The 25,646-nt window shown below is 44.8% G+C and overlaps 2 protein-coding genes and 1 pseudogene across 2 annotated transcripts; 1 reads left to right on the forward strand and 2 right to left on the reverse strand.

The window, feature by feature from the left end:
* Positions 1–3,520: 3,520 nt before the first annotated feature.
* LOC122659628 (pentatricopeptide repeat-containing protein At3g51320-like) lies at positions 3,521–5,568 on the reverse strand. The gene has a single exon (XM_043854724.1). It carries the CDS (start codon positions 5,285–5,287, stop codon positions 3,521–3,523), a length of 1,767 nt encoding a protein of 588 aa, XP_043710659.1. The 5' UTR covers positions 5,288–5,568.
* Positions 5,569–7,466: 1,898 nt separating this feature from the next.
* Positions 7,467–8,937, reverse strand: LOC122659629. The gene is made up of 2 exons (XM_043854725.1): positions 8,655–8,937; positions 7,467–8,380 (listed from the first exon to the last, which is right to left on the reverse strand). Exons 1-2 carry the CDS (start codon positions 8,935–8,937, stop codon positions 7,467–7,469), a joined length of 1,197 nt encoding a protein of 398 aa, XP_043710660.1.
* A 2,009-nt stretch (positions 8,938–10,946) lies between these two features.
* LOC122659631 lies at positions 10,947–23,457 on the forward strand (annotated as a pseudogene).
* Positions 23,458–25,646: the final 2,189 nt, after the last annotated feature.

Here is a 25,646-nt window from a genome sequence, read left to right on the forward strand (position 1 = left end):
ACTGAAAACAAAGGGTCATAAGCCACATACCTGTCTAACTCGTTTGCATCAAGTTGACCATTGTATATCAGCATTTCAAGCTTTTCATCAACCTAATTGACATTCTCTTTGCCAATATCAAATGCATAACCCAATATCAGGAGGCCAAGCAAGTAGGCAACTGAAACTCAAGGAAAACTAGATTTCATTAGATTGTTGTGTACACAGACACATATATTAAACATAAAATTGAGAGGAAAACAAGAATTGCTAGGTGGTAACCTAACCTACAAACGGGCATCTAGCATACCATAAGTACACCAGCCTGGTGTGCCGGTATACGGTGCAGATGCAATGAAGTTGGACACTTGGGCCCACCATTTGATGGGTCCCACCAGTGGAATCCTTGGGTAAAAGAAAATGAGAAGAAGAAAAGGATCAGTTCTGTTGACTTCAGAATCTAACATAACATTTGAATGGCTGGCACAAAAATCTAGAATGGAATAGAGAGATGTCAGTCAAATGAACAGTCAAAAACATCTTTGTGGACAAATTTTTATATCATGAGGCATGTCTTCATGTTCGCAGATTTTTTGCAGAAGGAAATCTTCCTTCTGATTTGGTAGTTTATAGAAGGCAAGTAAGTTGAACAAGGCCATCAAGGTCTCAAGCAGGTAATTCATCTCAGACAGATGTCCTGGAGCACAAGGATGCATTAATGCATGCACACATCTGATTTCTCAAATTTTGGATATAACCACCCCTTATACCTCATAATAGCGGTAGGGAAAACTTGCCATGGATATGAAACTTTGAGTATTCAGAGATGCCCAAGTTATTCCCAATAAGACAGATTGCTTCTTCCAAAGCGTACCATGCTTGTGCCACTTGCAACAATCGAAGTAGTTCACAAGGTGGGGGAGGGGGAAACCAATACTTCTAATGTTATTTCATACAATAATTTGTACATGCCAATCATGGATACACACCTCCTGGGGTTGACAAACCTTTTTAATCTTACTAATCAAAGATATTCGACTTTGTGCTATGGTTAGCTCAATGCCAATCAAGACTTCTCAAGAAAATTCCAAGAATTCTTGATTTACATGCGCACGCATGCACAATACATGCAGCTTCACATTCACAAAATGAAATGACTTTATCACACATACATTACACAGAATCATTACAAAATCACACTTTTCATAGTGAGCTGTTCAAAGCAGAGTGTATAAGAAAGATTACCTAAAAATGAGCTGCCTCATGTGTATCATTTCTATCCTGGAAGTTGGAGGAAAATGATGAGAATCCACCAATAAAAGCCTGAAGAAACCTACAACAGTAAATCAAGCAATTGATCAAATGGAGAGAACAGTTACAAAGAAAGGCGCAGAACTACCCAATCTCTATATAGGATTCCAACCCTGAGTTGGATGCGGAATGTACCATCTTCTGATAAATTTTTTGCTCACCAGATCGGCAAATCCAGTATGTGGATTTGCAGATCATTGCCCATGGATCTGATCTGATCATATGGCAGGTAATGATCCATGCTCCAATATCGCTTCTTAAATCCTTGATGGAAGAAAAACGAAAAAGATTATTTTATATTTATTACTTACAATTTCATCTACATTCTTGATTTATGAATTCAAGCAGACTAATGACTTAGTAGATAAAAAATCCTCTACAAACAGGTTTCCTGTCTGTAACTTAACCTGAAAACTTTCAAATGTCTGATTATGCATCATGATGATACTTGACTAGCTATCCAATGAGCCTAAAAGTGCAATTTGGAGAAAATTTTAACAACTTATGGTTCACATTATAAAGCGGCAAGAGGCATGACAAAATCTCAATTTGATATTTACTGTGAAATTCTAAAGTTGCGTCTTCGCCTAGTATGCAAGCTCTTTATATACAACAATATGATTATAGGTTAGGATATAAATAGTACTTATGCTAGAGAGCAAGAAGTAGAATTTGGGAGGGTAGTCAAATAAAAAAGACGAAAGAGGCTACAACTCTCCACTTTACAAACTTCATTAGCTCCCAATTTTCCCTCTCTAAATCTGCTTTCTCCTATTCTGGTGGAAGTTCTAATTAAATCTGGGTTAGTTGTGTTGGAATTGTTAGTAAGGCTAGTTTGGGTATAAAAGATAAATTGTATATGGAGGACAATAAAAGACTTCCCAAAGGGTAAAGTTGTAATTTTTTTATCTTTCTAAGTCAGTAATATATAAAGGAGTCAATGACTCCCTCCAACTCTTCTATCCTTCATCTTTTCTGCTTTACTTCTTCCTCACCTCTCTCTCTCTCTCTCTTTTAGTTCTACTTTCATCTCTCTAAACTCTGTTCAAAATTGGTATAGAGTGAAGAAACTTTTGAGAGCCACATAAAGCAACACTCCAGGTAAGGAACCCGACAGAGAAGGATGGTTCCCAAAGTTCCTTGGGTATGTAACGATTCCTACCTTGGATCCATGGAAGTGTGAATCAAGTGCCTGTGAGGCAATTTGAAGCAAACCTGATGCATTTATATAACCTGAGAATCAGATTTAAAAAGCCAAACCCACAGAACAGAATCAGAGTGAAACCGAAAAACCAGAATTTAGGACTCAAGCAATGCGCCCGCCATGGTGCCCAAGGCCTCCAAGGCAACCATGGCGTTTTAGAGGGTCAAAATTAAAGACGTCCAAGGCAACCAAGGAACCTTGACGCCATGGCGTCGCCATGACTATGCTAATAATCAAGAACTCAGATCATCACCAATATAATCCATTGGGGCTTAAATTTGAGTGTAACTTGCACCAAACCCTGAACCAATGGCTCAGTTTGAACCATTTCTGGTTCAATTTTAGAAGAAATTCATCCACAGAGCAGGCTGTTTTCTTCCTCTTACAAGCTATGATCTGCATCAAAACCATCCTGAGCCAAAACCGTTCCTAGGTATCCGCTTAACCTAGGTTGCAGAAATTTGTTCTGCTGAACCTAGGGAATTTAGGGCAAGGAGTCGGGAACTTTCAGGCTGCACAAGGGTCCTTTAATGGCAGTTAAAACGTCAGGTTCAAAAACTTCCTAAGCTAGTTGCAGTAACTCAAATATGGTATCATTGTTTTACTGCTAGAAGGAGCAAATTCTCTATATCACAAGCTACCCTGATCTGTGGGTGTGCAATCGGTCAAAGTCTGGTTAGGAAGATTTGATGATTCCAATTTATAATACAGACTAGAAGTGACTTGCAATTAAAATATTCATCTTATGAATGCTTTCTGGCTGATGGGATGTCACCACTACTGGATATGGTCCTATCACTTTCGATGGCAAACAACAATTTAACCTGACCCTCTTTTATTTGTCATTTTTAGCAAGATTGACCTTTTAAGGACAAAAAGATAGTCTATGACAAAAAAATGGGCTTCCCATAACCCAACTTTTGTTTCTCTAAATGAACAAAAACTGAAATTCAGAGGAAACAAAGACATAATATAAGCAATAAATTATTTCCTATCAAAATTAGGATTAGGTTCCAGTTTTATTGTCTACAGCTGTGTAAGAAAACCAGTGCTCGACGTCCTTAGTTGTTGCACCATTTCATCCATCATAGAGCAGACCTCTGCCATGCCTGGTTGTAATTTGTCTCCCACTTTGAATTTGTGAACGATTTCATTCAAGTCACGAAGACTACAACCGGGAATTCTTTTCAAGCCTCTTTGTGTTGCCAGTTCCTTCACCTTGGCAACATCTTCCCATTGACTAGCTGCGGCATACACATTCAACAACAAGGCATATCGAGATGGATTATGAGGCTCTAGTTCAATCAACCGATTTGCAATTCGCTCTCCCACCTCCACATCTCCCTGGAACCGGCATAACCCAAGCAACCCACTCAACAACAATGAATTCAAAGAATCCTCTCCATTGTCCTCCATTGGGATGGTACACAAAATTTCTTCAGCCTCATGAATGAGTCCAACACTAAAATAGAGATGAGCCATGCACCAGTAGTGTGCAAATTTGGGTTTTATTCTATATACGTTGATCATTTTGTAAAATAAATTTCTCCCCACTGACAACAATCCAGCACGAGTGCAAGCGCACAAGATACCAACAAAAGTAACTTCATCCGGCAGAACTCGATGTCCTTCCGTCCATGAGTTCTTTGTCTTAATACATTCACTTGGCTCATCTTCCAAGTCCAACCTTCCTACCATATCTACAAACAAATTAAGTCCATCTTGTGGACATCCATTAATGCAATGTCCCAAGATCATTGCATTCCAGCAAACTAAATTCCTCTCCGACATTCCGTCGAACAATCTTTGTGCGTATTCCACCTTTTGAGATTTACAGTACATATCTATCAAAGCGGTGCCAAGAATCAAGCTCAATCTAAATAAGTTTCTTATGAGAGACCCATGAACAGACTTGCCTTCCTTCAGCCTAGCAGACCTGCCACATGCAGTAAGTACACTAACCATCGTTGTATCACTCCCTCTCAATCCAATCTTCATCATCTCCCTAAATAACTTTAGACAATTTCCTGGTTTCCCACAGTCCAAATACCCAGTTATCATGATGTTCCAAGAAACCACATTCCTCTCAGGCATTACACCAAACAGGATTTGGGCAGTACCCAAATCACCCAATTTTGCATAACCATCAACAATGGAGTTCCAAGATACCAAATCCCTTTGAGGCATTTCATCAAACAACTGCTTAGCAGATTCAATAGACCCACAACAAGAATACATGTGGATCAAAGAGTTCTGTACCGGTACAACACTGTCAACCCCATTCTTAACAATCTGTCCATGGCATTTCTCTCCAAGTTCAGAAGATTGTGACTTCGCACAAGCACTCAAGAGAGGTGGGAATGTGAAACTATTGGGAAAGAACCCATTTCGAATCATCTCAAAATAGAAAATCACAGCTTGATAAGGAACAGGGCCACAGGAATAGGCTTTGATCACAGTGTTAAAACAGAATGTATCAGGCAAATCAATGTGTCTGAAAATCAAGATAGTGTGATCTATATCCCCTGAATCCGCAGAGAATTTCAAAACACGGCTGGCAGCAAATGGATCCTGGAAAAGACCAGAAGTGATCAAATAGGCTTGGATTTGGTAGAGTTGCCTCATGTTATGGCATGTCTGAAGAGGTTGAAGACTTCCATTTAGTGCACTAAAAGATGATGATGCCGATGAAGAAGATGAAAAGGATGAATAGAGAGAACAGAGAGTGGGATTTGAAGTAAAGATTGGGAATCTTGATCGAATGATATCTCTGATGTTGGAGGCTCTGGCCATAAATCTAATTCAATATCATTCAAGGTATACTGCTTGATGCGCTTTTCTGATTTCCCAACAAACCCATAACCAGGAGACATCTAGACGAGCCCAAAGGAGATAGATTGCAGCAGATTTGTAGCGAATGAAAGTTCCTGGAAATTTTTCAGAATATAACCGTTGCCTCATCTTCAACTTCTCATGAGAGCTGTGACCACTTTGGTTTGGAACTTGGACACTGTCAAGCTTGTAAGTTCTGAGTTTGACTCTCTCTCTCTGGAATCTGGATTGCCACCGTATAAGTTCAGGGTTTATATCGAACCTGAAATAATATACGTTACCGAAAAAAAAACCTGAAAACTCGATCTCCCTTGATACGCTTCCTACCAGTTTCAAATCTGAAAGCTTGAATCCTCAACTTTGGCCGACCTTTTGCTGCAAAATCTTAGTTCGAAGACCTGCAGGTCTAAGGAGTTGCGACTGGCACTCAGTCCGGCCTTCTCTCTTGTCACTGGATCTGGTTACAGCTCATAGACTGCAGATTTGTATTGACTTGTTGGGGTTATCATGGGTTGGAGTCGTTAGGGCTTTGAGCTGTAACCCTTCGCCTGCAATTTTGGATCAATCGAACTTGTTAGGGTGGGATTTCACTTCTGCCAGAGTTCTGCCACCTAAAATAGCCAAAGGTACAAATGCCCCGTTGAACTTTTACTAATTCTACATGCACCTCTGCTTTTCAAACTAATTACCACTATAATCCCTCTCGTTAGATAGAGACGTTATGTTATAACCATAGTTAGTAAGTTCGGAAACGGCAACAATATGGGAACGGATACATACGGCAGTCAAATGGACTGTACGACAATAATACTTTTCGAAAAATCCGGCGCAATAAACGCTACGGCAATGATACGGTATGTGTTTAATACGTGTATAATACGATTGCTCTGTAAAAATCTGGGAGCAAAAATACAGGCATATATTCACTATGCAATAGACATGTACACCTAAGAAACACAACAATAACATTTACTAATGTGCCTAAATATATAGTTTGATTGGTCAACAAGCCTTGATTCATTACATTCTTTATTGTATGGATTAGAATGGTCGATCAAAAGAGATGATTGAAATGAATATTGCTTATATCCCTGTTAAAGTCCAAAAAAATAACAGTATAAAAAAATATAACCAACAAAGGTCATTGAATAGTTTCTTGAAAATTGTGGTTCAATTTGAACAACAAATTCCTCAGTGGAATGAAACAATAAATATGACAAAGTATAACATAATCAAAGTCTAACAGATACTCTACCAAATAAATCAAAACATCAAAGACAAAAATAACACATTGTGTTATAGAACTATGAAAATCCCACAATATATCTATTACAATAAAACATATAGATCATCCATCAAATTATCCTCTGTAATCCATAAAACATAGTTCATGTCATAAAGAAAACAAAACATCAATTGGTCCTCAATCTGCTGGTGCTTGTGTCTCTGATTCATATGTGAAAGGAGTGACAATAGTACGCAGCTGACTTAAATTGCCACTATAAATTGGAGTATAAGGTTCATTAGAATTAAATGCAGATCCAAGCCCAAGCTCTCTATCAAGCCATGTCTGATCATCTTCCACCATTGTATCCCCCTCATCTTCAAGTCCAACTCTATCATCATCTTCATTAATTGGAATCTCAAGAAATTTATCTAACACAATTGAGTCTTTGCTGAATTTCTCAATTTTCTTTGATTTGAGTTTCATAAGGTTATTCATTGTTACATAAACCAAATCTTGCAACATCTCTGGAGAAAGCTTGTTTCTCTTTTTGGTTTGCACAGCTTCAAAAGCACTCCAGTTTCTCTCACATGATGATGAACTACAAGGTTGACTCAAAATGCGAATAGCTATCTTTTGAAGCAAGAGAACACAACTTCCATGCATAGTCCACCATGAACCTACAAACATAAAAGTATGTAAGGAAATAATAAAGAACAAATTCATTATCAAATTTATAAAAATAAAGAAGAAATAAAATAAGAATATAACAAAAATTATCAAATTTTTTTTACTTACATGGATGGCAATCAACCATTAATAAAGAGAGTTCATGAAATAGCTTTTCTTCTTTCTCACAATAATTTCTGAACTCATTTGCAAATTGTCTCTTGTCATCTGGAGAAACCATAGTCTTTATGATATCGAATACTGCTTGTTGCACATCATTTTGGTAGTATAAATTTTTCCATCATACATAAAGAAATGATTCAAAAAAACTGCCATCACGTGCACAGGATGAATTATGTTTGCCTCTTTTCTACTGTCAAACAATTGCAATAGCCTCTTGTACTTCGATGAATCTCTGTTGCAACGATCTATGATGGTAGTCCTTGCCCTTTCCATAGCCTCATACAAAAATGGACTTGTAGCTCCATCACCATCAACTAGGCGAAAGACTATGATAAGAGGTTCTAAAATGGACAATACATCTTTTGCATTCAACCAAAACTCTGTACTCTGAATTATTTGAGTTACCATTGCACCCAAATCAGACCTGCAGTGCCTGTTGATCCTCCATTCTATTGATGCAACCATAACTCTCAACAAATCCTCAACATCAAGAATAGATTTAAGCATAAAAAAATTAGAAGCAAATCTGGTCTTGCAAGGTTTTTTCAATTCTTTGCCTCCTGTGCATTCCCTCATTAAGGCTAAAACAGTCCCATGCTTGTACATAAAACCAATAACCAACTTTGCCTTGTCAAATACTTCTTTTGCCCATGAAATTTGTGCATCAATGTCCTTCAATAGTAATTGCACTCCATGTGCTGCACATCTTACCCTATGAATGTGAGGATATTTCTCCATAATCAAAGAGATTGCAACCCCATAGTTGGAAGCGTTATCTGAGATAAGTTGAACAACTTTCTCTATTCCAATGTCCTCTATTATAAGCTCAAGTATATCTCTAAGAAATAGTCCAGTCTTAGAAGAATCAAAGCACTCAAAAGAGTTTAGAAAAACAACCCCCTTGGGTGAATATGCAATAACATTAATGAAGGAACGCTCTTTCATATCAGTCCATATGTCAGACATAATAATGCATCCTGTAGTAGATCATGACTCCTTAACAGAAGCAACATATCCTTCAATAGCCTTCCTCGCCCTTTGTACCAATTTGGTCCTCAATGTAGAATAACTAGGTATGGCATAACTTGGACCATAACAACAAGCAGAACGTATCATCTGAATGAAACTAGGAGTTTGAATAACATTAAAGGAAATGTTATTCAAAAGGAAACAACGAGCCAAATCATCATCAACTTCATCCTTGCTTTTCTGTTTAAACATTCCATCTACACTTGGTTGTTGAAGACTGACCTATATGTTCTCTACTATCTAGGGGGCTTTGTGAAGTTCCAACATTACATGCAGTGGAACTTTCCCCAGTCTTAACTTTCTTATTACTTAATGCACGGAGTGCCTCAGCATGGACATCATCAGGCACATTGCTACATATCCCAACATCATTTTCCTTCAAGCAAGCTAAATGATATTTCACTCTTGAAATACCACCTGCATACTCCTTGTTACAAAATTTAAATTTGAAACGCCCTTTTAAATCTTCCACATACTTCCATAATTGATCTCTTTGTTTAACCATTTTTCCTTAGTGTCCTAATAAACAAACAAATATATAAAAATAAAATGACCAAACATTCCATAATACAAATAAATAAAAAAGAAAACATGAAGCAAAGCCATGAACTATCAATTAAATCAAGAACAAATGATTAAAGATTACAGGCATATAGGCAATAAGGTATGCTTGAAGTGCAAATAGAATTATAGTCAAAATAAGAGATAACAATACATATCCAAATCCTGAACTCCCTACAAAATCATTCCCAACAAACTCAAGGCCTCTCTTATATACTAAATGACTTCTAGCATTCATGGATGAAAAAAGATAACAATAAAAGAACACAAGAAGAGGATGAAATGGATTAATGAGCCAGGGGCAATCATTATAGTTAAGAGCTTCAATGAGGAGAGGATGAAAGAGAATCTGGACATATTTGACTGGGCATTGAGGGAGGAAGATTTCCAGAAGATCAGTCAGATCCAACAGTGTAGATCATTCAAGACAGAAACTTTGGTGTCAGAAGATAGGCCTTTCAAGTCTGTTGAGGAATTTTGGGATGGAGAGAACTAAATGACCTTTATTAAATTTGCACTTTCAAAAATGATTTAATTTTGCTTGGTTTAGTTATGTGACAAATGTTTTTACCAATTAATAAACCAAAGTTATGGATTGGAAATGGTTTTAAAACTGGTCCCGATCAAAGAGAGAGAACCAGTTTTGGGCTTTTTTTTTGGGTTTAATCATATATAAAAACAAGAAATTTGCTAGCAAAAGGAAGCTGAAATGGAAGTAGCAGGATTTGAATAGCAGTAACAATGGAGACCAAAATTCTGAGTGTTGTGACCTTAGGTAATCCATCCAAAAGACCAAGGTGGATCTGCACAGAGTTGGGCAGTAGCAGCAAAATTTTATCTACGAAAACAAAAAAACAATGCAGTGTAATAAAGGAGTCAATCCAAGGATCAGCCCAATTGCTTGAGTCCCAAGTACACAGTTTCTCAAAATTACAAAGAAACTAACCAGAAACTGAAAATAAAAACTAGATCTTAGTCTAATATATACAACTGAAATAGCACAGTAGATCAGAATTAGAAACTAATTGTAAGCTGAAAAATCAAGATAGAAACTAAGAAACTCAAGACTATTTCTGTTGCTGCTGTTGGAAACTACTAGAAGGCTCTGCAGCCTGTAGGAAGGAATGGAAACAGTGATTGATAAAGGATTTGCTCCCTTTTGTTCCTGCCGGTTGCACCAAAAGAGGCAACATTTATAGCCAGTCAGATTGCATTCACTAAGGTGCATGGGCATCAACTAAATACTTATGGGACTCTACTGTTATTTCCTATTTTCCATTTGCATTTATAAGATAACTTGCAATGAAAATTTGATGTGATGATAAAATTTTCAAAACTTTGCTTCTGACCTGCATTCGTATTCCTAGAAGGGGTAAAATAAAAGAAGAAGAACAAAAGGAAGGGCAGCGTAGAAATATTCACAACATCGGAAACCCACCTTAAAAGAGAAAAAGGGTTTCAAAAAAATACCTTACAGGAATTTGCCGCTGCAATTTACCGTGCGGCCGGCCTGAAGAACGGAAGAACCACAGTCACGGGTCGCCAGAAGTGGAAGAGACGGAGAAGAATGGAGAAGGAAAGGAACCAGCCGCTGGACCTCGTTTGATCTCTGGTTTCCGCGAGGAATTTCCTGGACGAGAGGACGAGGGTTTGGTAATAGTGTAATCTAACGGTTAGAATTAGATTAGATAAGATAAATTTTATTTTTGTAACTATTCGTATTATACATATTTTATATGTGTTTTATACGTGTATAATACATCAAACCTTATAATCCGCGTATTTATCCGATTCTAACGTTTTATATGCAATATGGCCCTTTTTTCAATTAAACGTTCGGATACGCGAATAATATGCGACTTTACTAACTATGGTTATAACAGATCCCAATTTTTTAAGGATAATTCTACCCCTTGATAGGGTACAATGACCCATTTGACCTCACTTAAGCATATGACTGTTAGAGCAAGGCAAAAGAGGGATTTGGTATCAGAACTCTTTAATCCACATGTAATCCACATGTATTCTTGTTGTGGGTCTATTGAATCTGCTAAGCAGTTGTTTGATGAAATGCCTCAAAGGGATTTGGCATCTTGGAACTCCATTGTTGATGGTTATGCAAAATTGGGTGATTTGGGTATTGCCCAAATCCTGTTTGGTGTAATGCCTGAGAGGAATGTGGTTTCTTGGAACATCATGATAATTGGATATTTGGACTGTGGGAAACCAGGAAATTGTTTAAAGTTCTTTAGGGAGATGATGAAGATTGGATTGAGAGGGAGTGATATAACGATGGTTAGTGTACTTACTGCATGTTGCGGGTGAAAACCTCCGACGCCCGGTTTGCCCACAGATGAGCCTGCAACAACCAAGCGATGAGCACAAGAGAGCCGGTGTGGCTCCGGCCTAGGACTCTCCAATGCTCAAGTCAGGTCTCCAATGCAACAGCGTAACTGCGTAGTAAAAGCAAGCTGAGGAATGGTGCTCCATACTTGGGTATTTATAGAGTGAGGATGAGATGAGGCGGTTGGGAGAGTCCTAGTATGGTAGGAGTCCTTCTTTCGGAAGGTTCTCTCGCGTAGAGCGGAGTGGAGAGCTATTTTCGGGGTCGGACTCTTATTAAGGTAAGAGTCCATGTAGAGTGCGATTCCGTGTTGCGCTGGGATCGTGGCTTGATCCTTATCCCATGATTCTCGGGATGTGCCGACGTGGCCAGGAGATCCCCGGTGGGGCGTTATGGCGGCTTCAGAGGAGGAGGGCTCGGCCTGGGAGGTCGAGCAAGGGAGGTTGGCAAGTGAGGTTGGTCTCGGCCGTAAGCTCGGCCAGGAGTCTATGGCCGACCTGTATGAGCTCGGCCTCAGCCACCGGCTAGCTTGCACGAGTCTGGTTCTGTCAGGTGACTTATTGTAGATGGGGTCGGCCCGGTTTCCTGCTCGGCCCAATTCGATTCTTGGACTGAGGTCGGGTCGGCCATGTGGCAACCTCTGATAGGTGGGGTGCTTTATGCCTCATCACAGGCCCCCCCACTCATCAGGGGTCGGCTTGGCACTGATGAGTGAAGTTTCCAGGTCGGCTTGTCTGGAAGATTTTTGCGGTTGAGCCAAGCTTATTTTTTGCCACGGATTTGACGTTGCACAGTTTGACGGTTGGGTGTCAGTGCCACGTCAGCAGAGTCATTATGGCAGGCTCAGGAATTCAAAACGTCCTTTGATCTGGGCCGTTGAATTATGCTCAGCTCTGGTCCACCGTTGGATCAGTACAACCCAAGGATTTTAAATAGGCGACTCCTAACTATTCATTCTTCACTGCTCTAAGTTATTGACTTCTCGGCAAGCTCGGATTCTTCAGCTTTGTAGCGCTCGGTGTTTATTGGTTCGTGATCAGCTCGGCCTTTACTTCGTTCGCACTCAGCTCATCCTTAGCTCTTCTTCAACCAGTAAGTCTTCTCTGCCCAGTATGTCAGTTGGTAGTAGTCCTATGGGCGAGCTATTCGTCGGGGCGGCAGAGGGCGGGAGTCCGAGCCGAGAGCACCCCGCTCATTCTACCACCATAGACTTTTTGGGCTCGACCTTGGATGAGCCCGATGTAGTAGAGCTTCGTCAGGCCGAGGTGGCCGAGCCTCCGTTACTCATGGAGTTTGACCACGCGGCCCACCCAATCGCCGCAACCAAGCCGAGAACTCTGGGTCATCCTCATCCGATGAGGAATCAAGTGAGGGAGATTCGTCCGAAGTGGGGGTTGGCTCGGTCAGCTCGTCCGCTGATGCCCCTGAGCTCAAGGAAGGTAGTGTCGGCACTGTTTCGAGCACGATCATGGAGGCCGACCTCGACTATCTGAGGACGACCTATGCCATCCCCGAGGACATTCAGCTCCGAGCTCCTAACCCCGGGGAGATGGCCTGCTTCATCAGGCCCGGCGAGGTGGCTTTGTACGAGACGCCTTTCAAGTACGCGTTCAGGCTCCCCATCCTCGGCCTGGTGGACTAAATCTTGGACCACTTCCACCTGTCTCCTGGTCAGCTGGTGCCAAACTCTTGGCTGGCCGTGTACGGCTTCTATGCCTTATTTTGTGAGATGGGCCAAGGTGCGAGCGTGGCGCTTTTCTCTCGGCTCTTCTTCTTGAAGAAGTCTCCCGAGAAGGGGTGGTATTATTTCTGTCGCCAATCGGGGAAGAGTACGGCTCTGGGCAGCCACAAATTTTTGGTCGGCACACCGACCTTCAATAAGTATTGGAAGCCTCGTTTTTTCTTCGCTTCCATTCCCAACAGCCCTCTCTGAACCGAGTGGAAGGAGATGAACTTGAACTACGTTAATAGGGTACTACCCCTAACCAAGAATGAGCTGACCTCTCTTAACCTAATCCCCCAGCGCTCGCCCTTTGACGTCCTTCGACTTCAGGATGAGGGGTTTCTTCAAAGGTGGCATATGACACCTGATAGGAGCCCGAGCCAAGCCCTTTTCTGTTCCCGAGCTGACCTCTTCATCTAGTCTTCATTTCTTTTTTAATTTGTTTTTGACATTTGGTTTCTCATGCAGTGGTCGGCCATATCCCCCTTATGGATACAGCTCGGCTAAGAGCCGAGACCCTTGCAGACCGAAGGAAGAAAAATGTTGAGAAGAAGTCCCGAGGTGAGTCTTCCAAGGCCCCCAAGGGCAAGGCCGTGATGCCGGGCCCGCCAGACGCTGTGGTCGACCTTGAGGCCAAGAAGAGTACGGGCCCAGCAGGGTCTCCGAGGAAAGGGAAAGGCCGAAAAGGCGAGAGGAGCCCGCCGAAAGACACCAAGCGTCAGAAGCTCTCGGTCAATCTGACGAGTGGTGGCCTTCCGCCCGTGGCTTCACCCCCCAACATCTCCCGATATGCCCTGGGGAGGGCCTCGGCCAGCAATGTTCCTGTGAGGCTGACCTGGCACCTCTTCCCCGGGGATTCGACATTGACGTCGGCCGCACACGCCAAGGAATGGCTGGATGCAGGTCAGCTTTCAACCGACAGGGAGAAGCTCGAGGCGCTGTCTGACCCCGAGCTCCTCTCCACCCTGTTTTAGGATTTCAACATGGTAAGTTTCCTGGTCGGCTCTTGTGATTAGATCTGATCTGTGTAGTCTGTCTTGACTTTTGTTCTCATGCCTTTTGCAGGGCTTCGCCAAGGCTGTGGAGACCATGCTTCGTTTTGAGCGGCTCTTGACCGAGAACCACTCCTTGGGCGTTCAGTGCAAGAACGCCTATCAGGATGCCCAGGATGCCATTCAGAGGCGTCGAGAGACCCAAGTGAAGCTCACTGCCGCCGAGGCTGAAGTGGAGAGCTCTCAGGCCGAGGTGATCAGGCAGAGAGAGAAGGTCCAGGCTCTGCAGGCTCAACTTGCCGAGGTGAGGGAGAAGGCCAAGGAAGAGATGGCCATGGCTCGGGATGAGGCGATCAGCGACTATCTCCAATCGGAGGAGTACGCTGATGTGTGCCATGAGATTAGGAAGCCTCCCTACGCCGAAGGTTTTGAGGCAGGCCGGGCTGAGCTTTTGGCCGAGATTAAGGCGGTCTACCCCGATCTCAATCCCTCCCATTTTGATGATGACGCGACTACCTTTGCCGGGGAGTTGGGAGATGAGGAGGGAGTCGAGGTCACCCAGGCTCTGCCCCTTGAGGAACCTACTCAGGCCGACGTCTTCCCTCTTGACGCTAGACCAAAAGACCCCTTACCGAGCCTACTGCCGTGGATACCGCCGAGGTAGCCTCCAAGTCCAACGCTGAGGAGATCGAGATGTAAAATTTTGTTTATTGTTGTTGTTGTTGTTTTTTTTTTTTTTTTTTTTGGGGCCGAACTGCCCATCTTGTAACCATGTCGAGCAGTCGGCTTATAATGAATGTAAAAATCTATTTTTGCCAGAATTTGTCCAAGTGTTTTAGCTCAGCGCTCTTACCCTTCTCTTCCTTGTGTACGTTGTTCTATTTGAGGTTGTGGCCAAACTGCCGAGTCGTTCCGCTAGCCGAGCTTAGGAACTTGTCTCTTTTTTACCCATGCTTCACGTGGTCGGTGGCTCGGCCATGCCATGCCCAAGGTCAATGTGATCCTCGCTTTGGTTGGTTAATTCGTCGTTCCCATCAGCCCGATTGGACAGGCTATCATATAAGCGGACGCGTGGCCGAACAGCCTTCCTGACCGAGCGTAATGCCTTAGCTTAGTTTCAAACTTTGTTAGGCTCGGCCAAAGGGGGAGTTTGCTCTTGAGAGGTCGGCCAGGTCTATAAGGACCGGTCTTATGACCTTGCTGCCGACCTATGAGGGTCGGTCTTTGAGGTCGGCCAGGTCTACGAGGACCGGTCTTACGACTTGGTTGCCGACCTATGAGGGTCGGTCTTCGAGGTCGGCCAAGTCTATGAGGACCGGTCTTACGACCTGGTTGTCAACCTATGAGGGCCGATCTTCGAGGTCGGCCAGGTCTATGAGGACCGGTCTTACGACTTGGTTGCCGACCTATGAGGGTCGGTCGTCGAGGTCGGCCAGGTCTATGAGGACCGGTCTTACGACTTGGTTGCCGACCTATGAGGGTCGGTCGTCGAGGTCGGCCAGGTCTATGAGGACCGGTCTTACGACTTGGCTGCCGACCTATGAGGGTCGATCTTAGAGGTCGGCCAGGTCTATGAGGATCGGTCTTACGACTTTGATTTAGGAGCTTGTAAATACGTTCAGTGGTGGAGAAAGACTTTATTTAATTGAGTCAAACGTCGGGGCTGAAGCCGAATACAAGTATGCTCAGTTATTGAAAAAACTTCTTCAAATTTTCCGAGTTCCAAGGTTTTGGTACTTTCTTGCCCCCTGGAGTTTGCAAGCGATACGTGCCAGGGCGAATTTGCTTGGAGACTATGTACGGGCCTTCCCAATTTGGTGCTAACTTTCCTTGCTGCCTCGGCTGGGATGCGCTAAGCTTTCTGAGAACAAGGTCCCCTTGACGAAAGTGCCGCTCTTTTACTCTTGAGTCATAGTACTTTGCCGTCCTCTATTGGTATGCCACGTTCTGGAGTAGGGCATTTTCTCGAACTTCATCGAGGAAGTCAAGGTTGGCTCTCAGTCCATCTTCATAGGCCTTCTCATCGAAGTTGAGCACTCGGTATGATGAGGCCATAATTTCAACCGGGGCGAGGGCTTGGGTCCCATAAGCGAGGCGAAAAGGACTCTCCCCGGTTGGAGTTCTTACTGTCGTCCGATATACCCATAGGACACTTGGGAGTTCTTCCACCCATCTCCCTTTGGCCTCATCTAACATTCTCTTAATGCTGGCGAGTAATGTTCGGTTGGACACTTCTACTTGTCCATTTGCTTGCGGATGAGCTACTGAGACGGGTCGGAAGTCAATGTAGAAGTGTTCACAGAACTCTCGGAAGGGCAGGTTGTTGAATTGCGTGCCATTATCTGTGATGAGCACTTTCAGTAGCCCGAACCGGTAGATGACCTTATCTCGGAAGAATTTCTCCATGTTCTTCTCGGTGATGGTTGCAAGGGGCTCAGCCTCGACCCACTTGGTGAAGTAATTGATCACCACTACCACGTACTTTCTGTTTCCTGATGCCGGGGTGAAATCTCCAAGAATATCCATTCCCCACATAGCGAAAGGGATTGGGCTCAGCATTGAGGTCAACTTTGTTGTTGGTCGGCTTGGGATTGGTGCGAACAGTTGACACTTCTCGCACGTCTTCACATACCTCATGGCCTCTTCTTGCATTCTTGGCCAATAGAATCCTTGTCAAAGTATCTTGTATGCTAGAGCTCGGCCACCCATGTGACTCCCGCATATTCCCTCATGCACCTCGGCCAAGGCATACTCGGCTCCTTTCGGTCCAAGGCATCGAAGAAGAGGGGCCGAGATCGCTCTTTTGTAGAGCACTCCGTCGATCATGGTGTACTTGGCAGCTCAGATCTTGACCTTTCTTGCTTCGTCTCGGTTCTTTGAGAGCAGGTCATTCTCCAAGTAGTTGACAATGGGGTCCAACCAGGTCGGCCCATCCTCTTCAATATGCTTTACGCTTTCTTCTTGTAAGGAGGGCTTCTCCAAGATTTCTATGTATACTGATTGGCTCAGATATTGGAGGTCGGCCTCGGCCAACCTGGACAAGGAGTCAGCCACGGCCTTCTCTTTTCTCGGTATTAGAGTCATCTCAAAGTGCTCGAGTTCAGAAATCAGATCTCGTGCTTGGCTCAGGTAAGCTATCATCCTTTCGTCTTTCGCCTCATAGTCTCCATTGACCTGGTGGACCACGAGTTGGGAGTCTCCTCGCACCTTCAACCGCTTTATGCCCATTGCTTTGCTGACTCGAAGTCCAGCTAGGAGGGCTTCATACTCGGCCTCGTTGTTCGAGGCAGGAAACTTGAACCTCAGGGCATATTGGATCAGAAACCCTTCGGGGCTTACCAGTATTAGGCAGGCCCCGCTTCCTCCGAAGTTGCTTGAGCTGTCGACATTCATGGTCCAAGTCGGGTCGGCCGTAACCCCGACCTCTTCTACTGTCTTTTCTGCCCCAACTTCAAGGTTGGGTCCTGTGCATTCGGCGATGAAGTCGACGAGGGCTTGTCCTTTTATCGCCGTCCTCGGATGATAGCTTATATCATATTCACTCAGCTCAACCACCCAGGTGATCAGCCGTCCTGAAACGTCGGGTTTGTGCAATATCTTCTTGAGTGGCTGGTCGGTCAGTACCGCGATCGGATGAGCTTGGAAGTACGGGCTTAGTTTCCTTACGACCATAACAAGAGCGAATGCTACTTTCTCGAACCCGGAGTACCTTGTCTCGGCATCGACAAGAACGTGGCTAATGTAGTATATGGGTCTTTGAGTTTGACTTTCTTCCCTAATCAACACCTCGCTGACCGCTACAGGGGTAGCGGCTAAGTAAACTTGAAGCTCCTCTTTTGGTTCGGGTCGACTGAGAAGAGGCGGGTTCTCCAAATATTTCTTCAGCTCTTCAAAAGCTTCCAGGCATTCGTCCGACCAGATAAAGTCCTTTGGGTTCCAGATATTCTTGAGGGCTTTAAAGAACGGTAGGCACTTGTCACCCGATCTCGACATGAATCTTGCCAACGCCGCCACTCGACCGTTTAGCCTCTGTACTTCTCGGATCGTCCTTGGAGGGCTCATCTCTTGGATGGCCCTGATATTTGCCAGATTGGCTTCGATGCCTCTGACAGAGACCATAAAGCCGAGGAACTTTCCCGAGGTCACGCCGAATGCACACTTGGCGGGGTTCAGCTTCATTTGGTTCTTCCTCAATACGCCAAAGGCTTCTTCCAGGTCGGCCAAGTGGTGTTCGGCCTTCAAACTTTTCACCAACATGTCGTCCACGTAGACTTCCATGTTTCTTTCGATCTGCTCGCGGAATATATAGTTCACGAGTTGCTGGTATGTCGCTCCGGCATTTTTCAATCCGAACGGCATGACCTTGTAGTAAAAATTTTCTTGGTCAGTTCGGAATGCCGTGTATGACTCATCCTCCTCATGCATCATGATTTGGTTGTAGCCGGAATACGCGCCCATGAAACTCAGCATCTCTTGACCTGCCGTGGCGTCGATCAAGAGGTCGATTCGAGGTAGCGGGTACTCATCTTTTAGACAAGCCTTGTTAAGGTCGGTGTAGTCGACACACATTCTCCACTTCCCGTTAGGTTTGGGGACCATGACGACGTTAGCCAACCAGGTCAGGAATTTTTCTTCTCGAATGAACCCTGATCGACGAAGCTTCTCCGCCTCTTCTTTGATCGTAGTTTGTCAATCAAGTGCATAGTTCCTTCTCTTCTGCCGGATTGGTTTTCGACCTGGATCTACGTGGAGCCGGTGTTCAACTATATGCCTGGGTATGCCCGTCATGTTGGCAGCCGACCAGGCAAAGACATCGGCGTTCGCCTTTAAGAAAGCTCTGAGTTGATTCCTTTGATCTTCACTCAGTAATGATCCGAGTTGGACCACCTTTGCTGGGTCATCTTCGCTGAGATGAAATGGGGTCAGGTCTTCCACGGGTCGTCCTCTCCTCTCGATAAGCTCATCTTGCTGATCCTCGGGTAGGTGTTCGACGCACATTGCCATTCCTCGGACATTACCTTTGTTTTGCTTGACAAAAGTAGCATAGCACTCCCACGCCTTCTTCTAGTCGCCTCGGACCTCGCCGACACCGTTCTCGGTGGGGAACTTCATCTTCAAGTGTGTCAGGGAGATGATGGCTTGGAGAGCGGTCAATGAAGGACGGTCGAGTATGGCGTTGAAAGCCACTATCGACCGTACTACCATGAAGTTGACTTGGATCGTCGCTTGGTCGCGGCAGCTCCCGAGAACCCGTGAAGTGAGGTGCCTTCCGGCTTGAGCGCTTCATCTTCGAAGCCAAATTGTCGGTATGCTTCTAGTGACATAAGGTCCACGGATGCGCCGGTATCGACCAATACACGGTGGATGCGTCCCTTCGCAATTTTTACCTACACAACTAAAGCGTCATCATGAGGTAAACTTATACCTTCGAGGTCGGCCTCGGTGAAGGAGATCGTCGCCGCTGGCTTGAGCTTCTTGGTGGGCATCTCGGCAACTCCGATGAATCGTGCGTTTGCCTTAGCCTTTCGAGTAGTCTCTTGCCCGGGCCCTCCGAGGATAGTGTATATGGGAGCTCCCTTGTCACTGCTCGACCCGGACCCATCCTCTTTCTTCTCAGCTCGGACTTTATCTTCATCTCGTTCAACTCGCCTATTTTTGGGCCTCGGCTCGGCTCTTCTTTGATCCCGCTCTTCAGGCCGCCGACCTCCATGCTCTTCTCGGCCTCCTTTGACATATCGCTTCAAATGGCCCGCTTTTATCAGCTCTTCGATTTCTCTTTTCAGCTGATAACAATCCTCGGTGTCGTGACCGGTGTCCTTGTGGAACTGACAATATTTATTGGGATTCCAAGATGACCCCGCTTGCATCGGTCAGGGTCGGCGGATGTACCCCCGTCCTGTATTTGCATCAAAATCTCCTTGCGCGAGGTATTCAGTGGAGTGTAGTCGGGGCTCCGAGCTTGATCCGACCTGTCAGCTCGGTGATCCATCCTGGGTCGTTTGTCTTCCCTACGGTCGTCTATTGTCGGCCTTTTCTTGTCAGGTCGGCTTTCGTTGCCTTTCCCGGCCTGGAGGACCTCGGCTATATTTGCAAATTCATTGCATCTCTCCAAGAGCTCGGCTAGGTTTCTGGTCGGCTTCCTAGCCAAGTCCTTGATGAGGTCCATGTCGGCGAGCCCGTTGCTCATAGCTGTATGGGCCGTGGCCTCATCCAGATCCTTGATGTCTAAGGATTCCTTGTTGAAGCGGAAGACGAAAGCTCGGATTGACTCGTCGGGCCTTTGCTTCACGCTGAGGAGATTGACCGTTGTCTTCTTGTGTTTCATACTACTCTGGAAGCGCGTGACGAAGGCTCGACAGAGTTGAGTGAAGCTTGTTATAGAGTTCGACGGCAACCAGGAGAACCATGAGGTCGCCGCGCCCTTGAGGGATGCAGGGAAGGCTCGACAAGAAACGATCTTGATTCCCCCGTACATGGTCATCATCGCATTAAAGTAGTTAATGTGATCTATCGGGGCGATGGTCCCGTCATATCGGTAGAACGGGGGAGGTTTGAACCCGGTCGGTAGCGGCGCGGTCATGATCTCAGGAGGATATGGGTGACGCCCGACCAACGAATAGGCGTCCGGGGTCACTTGTTTCTTCAACCCCTCCACTTGCTCTGCCAAGTTTCGTAGCCGCCTCTCCAGCTCGGTTTTAGGTGCTCGGCCAATCGGCTCATCCACCCGGTACAAATTGTTTTGCTCGCTCGGCCCGAGGTTGGTAGGCTCGGTCGTCCCGTTGTGGTCGGCCATTCTGGTCAGCTCGGTCTGCACCATCCTTCCTTGTTCTTCTTTCCTCCTAGAAGTTGGACCCACGGGGGCTCCCTTGTTCTTCTTGGGGGGCATGACAAGATCCTTCTCCTTGTCTCGCAGCGCGTCTTTCATTCGGCTCTTTCCCTTGTTCTCGGACTATCCTCGGCTGTCCGTCCTCTCTGAGCCATCCTGAAAATATCGACCTCCTCGCTACCGAGCCGGCTGGTTCGATCTCCTGCCCTGTTCCCAGGCTTCGACGATGCTCTTGCTCATCCCGCCGAGGGCCTCTACTAGGGCGCGGAGGTGGAGTTTTCTGACGAGATGGGTGTGAGGGCGCGGCTCGGCTAGGCTCTGCCCTACGCCGACCACCATTTTGCTATAAGTTTCTCTCTGCGTGGATCAGGGCTGAAGGGGGCGCGACCAGTGGTTGGCCCATCAGCTCGCCTCGGGCCATCTGGTTCATGAAGGTGCGCAGCATCTCGTTGGTATGGAGCATCTGCAACTGCAAGTCCATAACTTGTCGATTATTTGCCGGGGCTTCGGGGTCCAAACTCTCCGGCAAGGGCGGCGACGCTGGTAGGCCCATCCCGTCCAAGCTTGACTCGGCCTGTACCCGGCCAGCCGCGGCCGTGGTTAGCACACCTCCCCCATTCCCACCCTCCGGTGGGGGAATGGGACTGATCATGGTGCCCGTGATGGGCTGCGCACCCCCTGCCCGAGGGGGTCTTCTGTTTATCCCCTGCCGAGAGGCTTCGGGGGGCGGTGATCGCCTCGTTTGCCCAACGGGTTGTGGCTCGTCCGTGCGGGAAGTCGAGCCATGCTGCCCTGATCTTGTGTGCACCATTATTGTGGCTCTTGAAGTTGGTAGAAACGACGATGCTTGCTGATGTCGTTCCCACATACGGTGCCAAATCTGTTGCGGGTGAAAACCTCCGACGCCCGGTTCGCCCACAGATGAGCCTGCAACAACCAAGCGATGAGCACAAGAGAGCCGGTGTGGCTCCGGCCTAGGACTCTCCGATGCTCAAGTCAGGTCTCCAATGCAACAGCGTAACTGCGTAGTAAAAGCAAGCTAAGGAATGGTGCTCCATACCTGGGTATTTATAGAGTGAGGATGAGATGAGGCGGTTGGGAGAGTCCTAGTATGGTAGGAGTCCTTCTTTCGGAAGGTTCTCTCACGTAGAGCGGAGTGGAGAGCTATTTTCGGGGTTGGACTCTTATTAAGGTAAGAGTCCATGTAGAGTGCGATCCCGTGTTGCGCTGGGATCGTGGTTTGATCCTTATCTAGTGATTCTCGGGATGTGCTGACGTGGCCAAGAGATCCCCGGTGGGGCGTTATGGCGGCTTCAGAGGAGGAGGGCTCGGCCTGGGAGGTCGGGCAAGGGAGGTCAGCAAGTGAGGTTGGACTCGGCCGTAAGCTCGGCCAGGAGTCTATGGCCGACCTGTATGAGCTCGGCCTCAGCCACAGGCTAGCTTGCACTAGTCTAGTTCTGTCAGGTGACTTATCGTAGATGGGGTCGGCCCGATTTCCTGCTCGGCCCAATTCGATTCTCGGATTGAGGTCGGGTCGGCCATGTGGCAGCCTCTGATAGGTGGGGTGTTTTATGCCTCATCACTGCATGTGGCAGGTCTGCTAGGCTGAAGGAAGGCAAGTCTATTCATGGGTCTCTCATAAGAAACTTATTTAGATTGAGCTTGATTCTTGGCACCGGTTTGATAGATATGTACTGTAAATCTCAAAAGGTGGAATACGCACAAAGATTGTTCGACGGAATGTCGGAGAGGAATTTAGTTTGCTAGAATGCAATGATCTTGGGACATTGCATTAATGGATGTCCACAAGATGGACTTAATTTGTTTGTAGATATGGTAGGAAGGTTGGACTTGGAAGATGAGCCAAGTGAATGTATTAAGACAAAGAACTCATGGACGGAAGGACATCGAGTTCTGCCGGATGAAGTTACTTTTGTTGGTATCTTGTGCGCTTGCACTCGTGCTGGATTGTTGTCAGAGGGGAGAAATTTATTTTACAAAATGATCAACGTATATAGAATAAAACCCAAATTTGCGCACTACTGGTGCATGGCTCATCTCTATTTTAGTGTTGGACTCATTCATGAGGCTGAAGAAATTTTGTGTACCATCCCAATGGAGGACAATGGAGAGGATTCTTTGAATTCATTGTTGTTGAGTGGGTTGCTTGGGTTATGCCGGTTCCAGGGAGATGTGGAGGTGGGAGAGCGAATTGCAAATCGGTTGATTGAACTAGAGCCTCATAATCCATCTCGATATGCCTTGTTGTTGAATGTGTATGCCGCAGCTAGTCAATGGGAAGATGTTGCCAAGGTGAAGGAACTGGCAACAGAAAGAGGCTTGAAAAGAATTCCCGGTTGTAGTCTTTGTGACTTGAATGAAATCGTTCACAAATTCAAAGTGGAAGACAAATTACAACCAGGCATGGCAGAGGTCTGCTCTATGATGGATGAACTGGTGCAGCAACTAACGACGTCGAGCACTGGTTTTCTTACACAGCTGTAGACAATAAAACTGGAACCTAATCCTAATTTTGATCAATATCTATCCAATTTTGATAGGAAATAATTTATTGCTTATATTATGTCTTTGTTTCCTCTGAATTTCAGTTTTTGTTCGTTTAGAGAAACAAAATTTGGGTTATGGGAAGCCTATTTTTTTGTCATAGACTATCTTTTTGTCCTTAAAAGGTCAATCTTGCTAAAAATGAAAAATAAAAGAGGGTCAGGTTAAATTGTTGTCTGCCATCGAAAGTGATAGGACCATATCCAGTAGTGGTGATATCCCATCAGCCAGAAAGCATTCATAAGAGGAATATTTTAAGTGCAAGTCACTTCTAGTCTGTATTATAAATTGGAATCATCAAATCTTCCTAACCAGACTTTGACCGATTGCACACCCACAGATCAGGGTAGCTTGTGATATAGAGAATTTGCTCCTTCTAGCAGTAAAACAATGATACCATATTTGAGTTACTGCAACTAGCTTAGGAAGTTTTTGAACCTGACGTTTAAACTGCCATTAAAGGACCCTTGTGCAGCCTGAAGGGTCCCGACTCCTTGCCCTAAATTCCCTAGGTTCAGGAGAACAAATTTCTGCAACCTGGTTAAGCGGATACCTAGGAACGGTTTTCGCTCAGGATGGTTTTGATGCAGATCATAGCTTGTAAGATGAAGAAAACAGCCTGCTCTGTGGATGAATTTCTTCTAAACGTGAACCAGAAATGGTTCAAATTGAGCCATTGGTTCAGGGTTTGGTGCAAGTTACACTCAAATTTAAGCCCCAATGGATTATATGGGTGATGATCTGAGTTCTTGATTATTAGCATAGTCATGGCGACGCCATGGCGTCCAAGGCGAACAAATTATTAGCATAGTCATGGCAACGCCATGGCGTCCAGGCTCCTTGTTTGCCTTGGACGCCATGGCAGTGTTGCCTTGAATTTTGATCCTCTAAAACACCATGGTCGCCTTGGACACCATGGCGGGCGCTTTGCTTGAGTCCTAAATTCTGGTTTTTCTGTTTCACTTTGATTCTGTTCTGTGGGTTTGGCTTTCTAAATCTGATTCTCAGGTTATATAAATGCATCAGGTTTGCTTCAAATTGCCTCACAGGCACTTGATTCACACTTCCATGGATCCAAGGTAGGAATCGTTACATACCCAAGGAACTTTGGGAACCAGCCTTCTCTGTCGGGTTCCTTACCCGGAGTGTTGCTTTATCTGGCTCTCAAAACTGGCTTAACTCTATACCAATTTTGAACAGAGTTTAGACAGATGAAAGTAGAACTAAGAGAGAGAGAGAGAGAGAGAGAGAGAGTGAGAGGCGAGGAAGAAGTAAAGCAGAAAAGATGGAAGGATAGAAGAGTTGGAGGGAGTCATTGACTCCTTTATATATTACTGACTTAGAAAGATAATAAAATTACAACTTTACCCTTTGGGAGCTCTTTTATTGTCCCCCATATACAATTTATCTTTTATACCCAAACTAGCCTTACTAACAATTCCAACACAACTAACCCAGATTTAATTAGAATTTCCACCAGAATAGGAGAAAGCAGATTTAGAGAGGGAAAATTGGGAGCTAATGAAGTTTGTAAAGTGGAGAGTTGTAGCCTCTTTCTTCTTTTTTATTTGACTACCCTCCCAAATTCTACTTCTTGCTCTCTAGCATAAGTACTATTTATATCCTAACCTATAATCATATTGTTGTATATAAAGAGCTTACATACTAGGCGAAGACGCAACTTTAGAATTTCACAGTAAATATCAAATTGAGATTTTGTCATGCCTCTTACCGCTTTATAATGTTAACCATAAGTTGTTAAAATTTCTCCAAATTGCACTTTTAGGCTCATTGGATAGCTAGTCAAGTATCATCATGATGCATAATTAGACATTTGAAAGTTTTCAGGTTAAGTTACAGACAGGAAACCTGTCTGTAGAGGATTTTTTATCTACCAAGTCATTAGTTTGCTTGAATTCATAAATCAAGAATGTAGATGAAATTGTAAGCAATAAATATAAAATAATCTTTTTCGTTTTTCTTCCATCAAGGATTTAAGAACCGATATTGGAGCGTGGATCATTACCTGCCATACTGATCAGATCAGATTCTTGGACAATGATCTGCAAATCCACATACTGGAGTTGCCAATCTGGTGAGCAAAAAATTTTCCAGAAGATGGTACATTCAGATCCAACTCAGGGTTGGAATCCTATATAGAGATTGGGTAGTTCTGCGCCTTTCTTTGTAACTGTTCTCTCCA

This window comes from Telopea speciosissima, chromosome 4, assembly GCF_018873765.1.
Source record: "Telopea speciosissima isolate NSW1024214 ecotype Mountain lineage chromosome 4, Tspe_v1, whole genome shotgun sequence".
Taxonomy (NCBI): Eukaryota; Viridiplantae; Streptophyta; class Magnoliopsida; order Proteales; family Proteaceae; genus Telopea; species Telopea speciosissima.

Excerpts from the sequence above, each read along its gene's own strand:
- LOC122659629 (XM_043854725.1), bottom strand. The coding sequence starts at position 8,937 with ATGGTTAAACAAAGAGATCAATTATGGAAGTATGTGGAAGATTTAAAA. Across the intron at positions 8,381-8,654 it reads AGATAGTAGAGAACATATAG|GATGCATTATTATGTCTGAC; the intron begins GTCAGTCTTCAA and ends GATCTACTACAG.
- LOC122659628 (XM_043854724.1), bottom strand. The coding sequence starts at position 5,287 with ATGGCCAGAGCCTCCAACATCAGAGATATCATTCGATCAAGATTCCCA.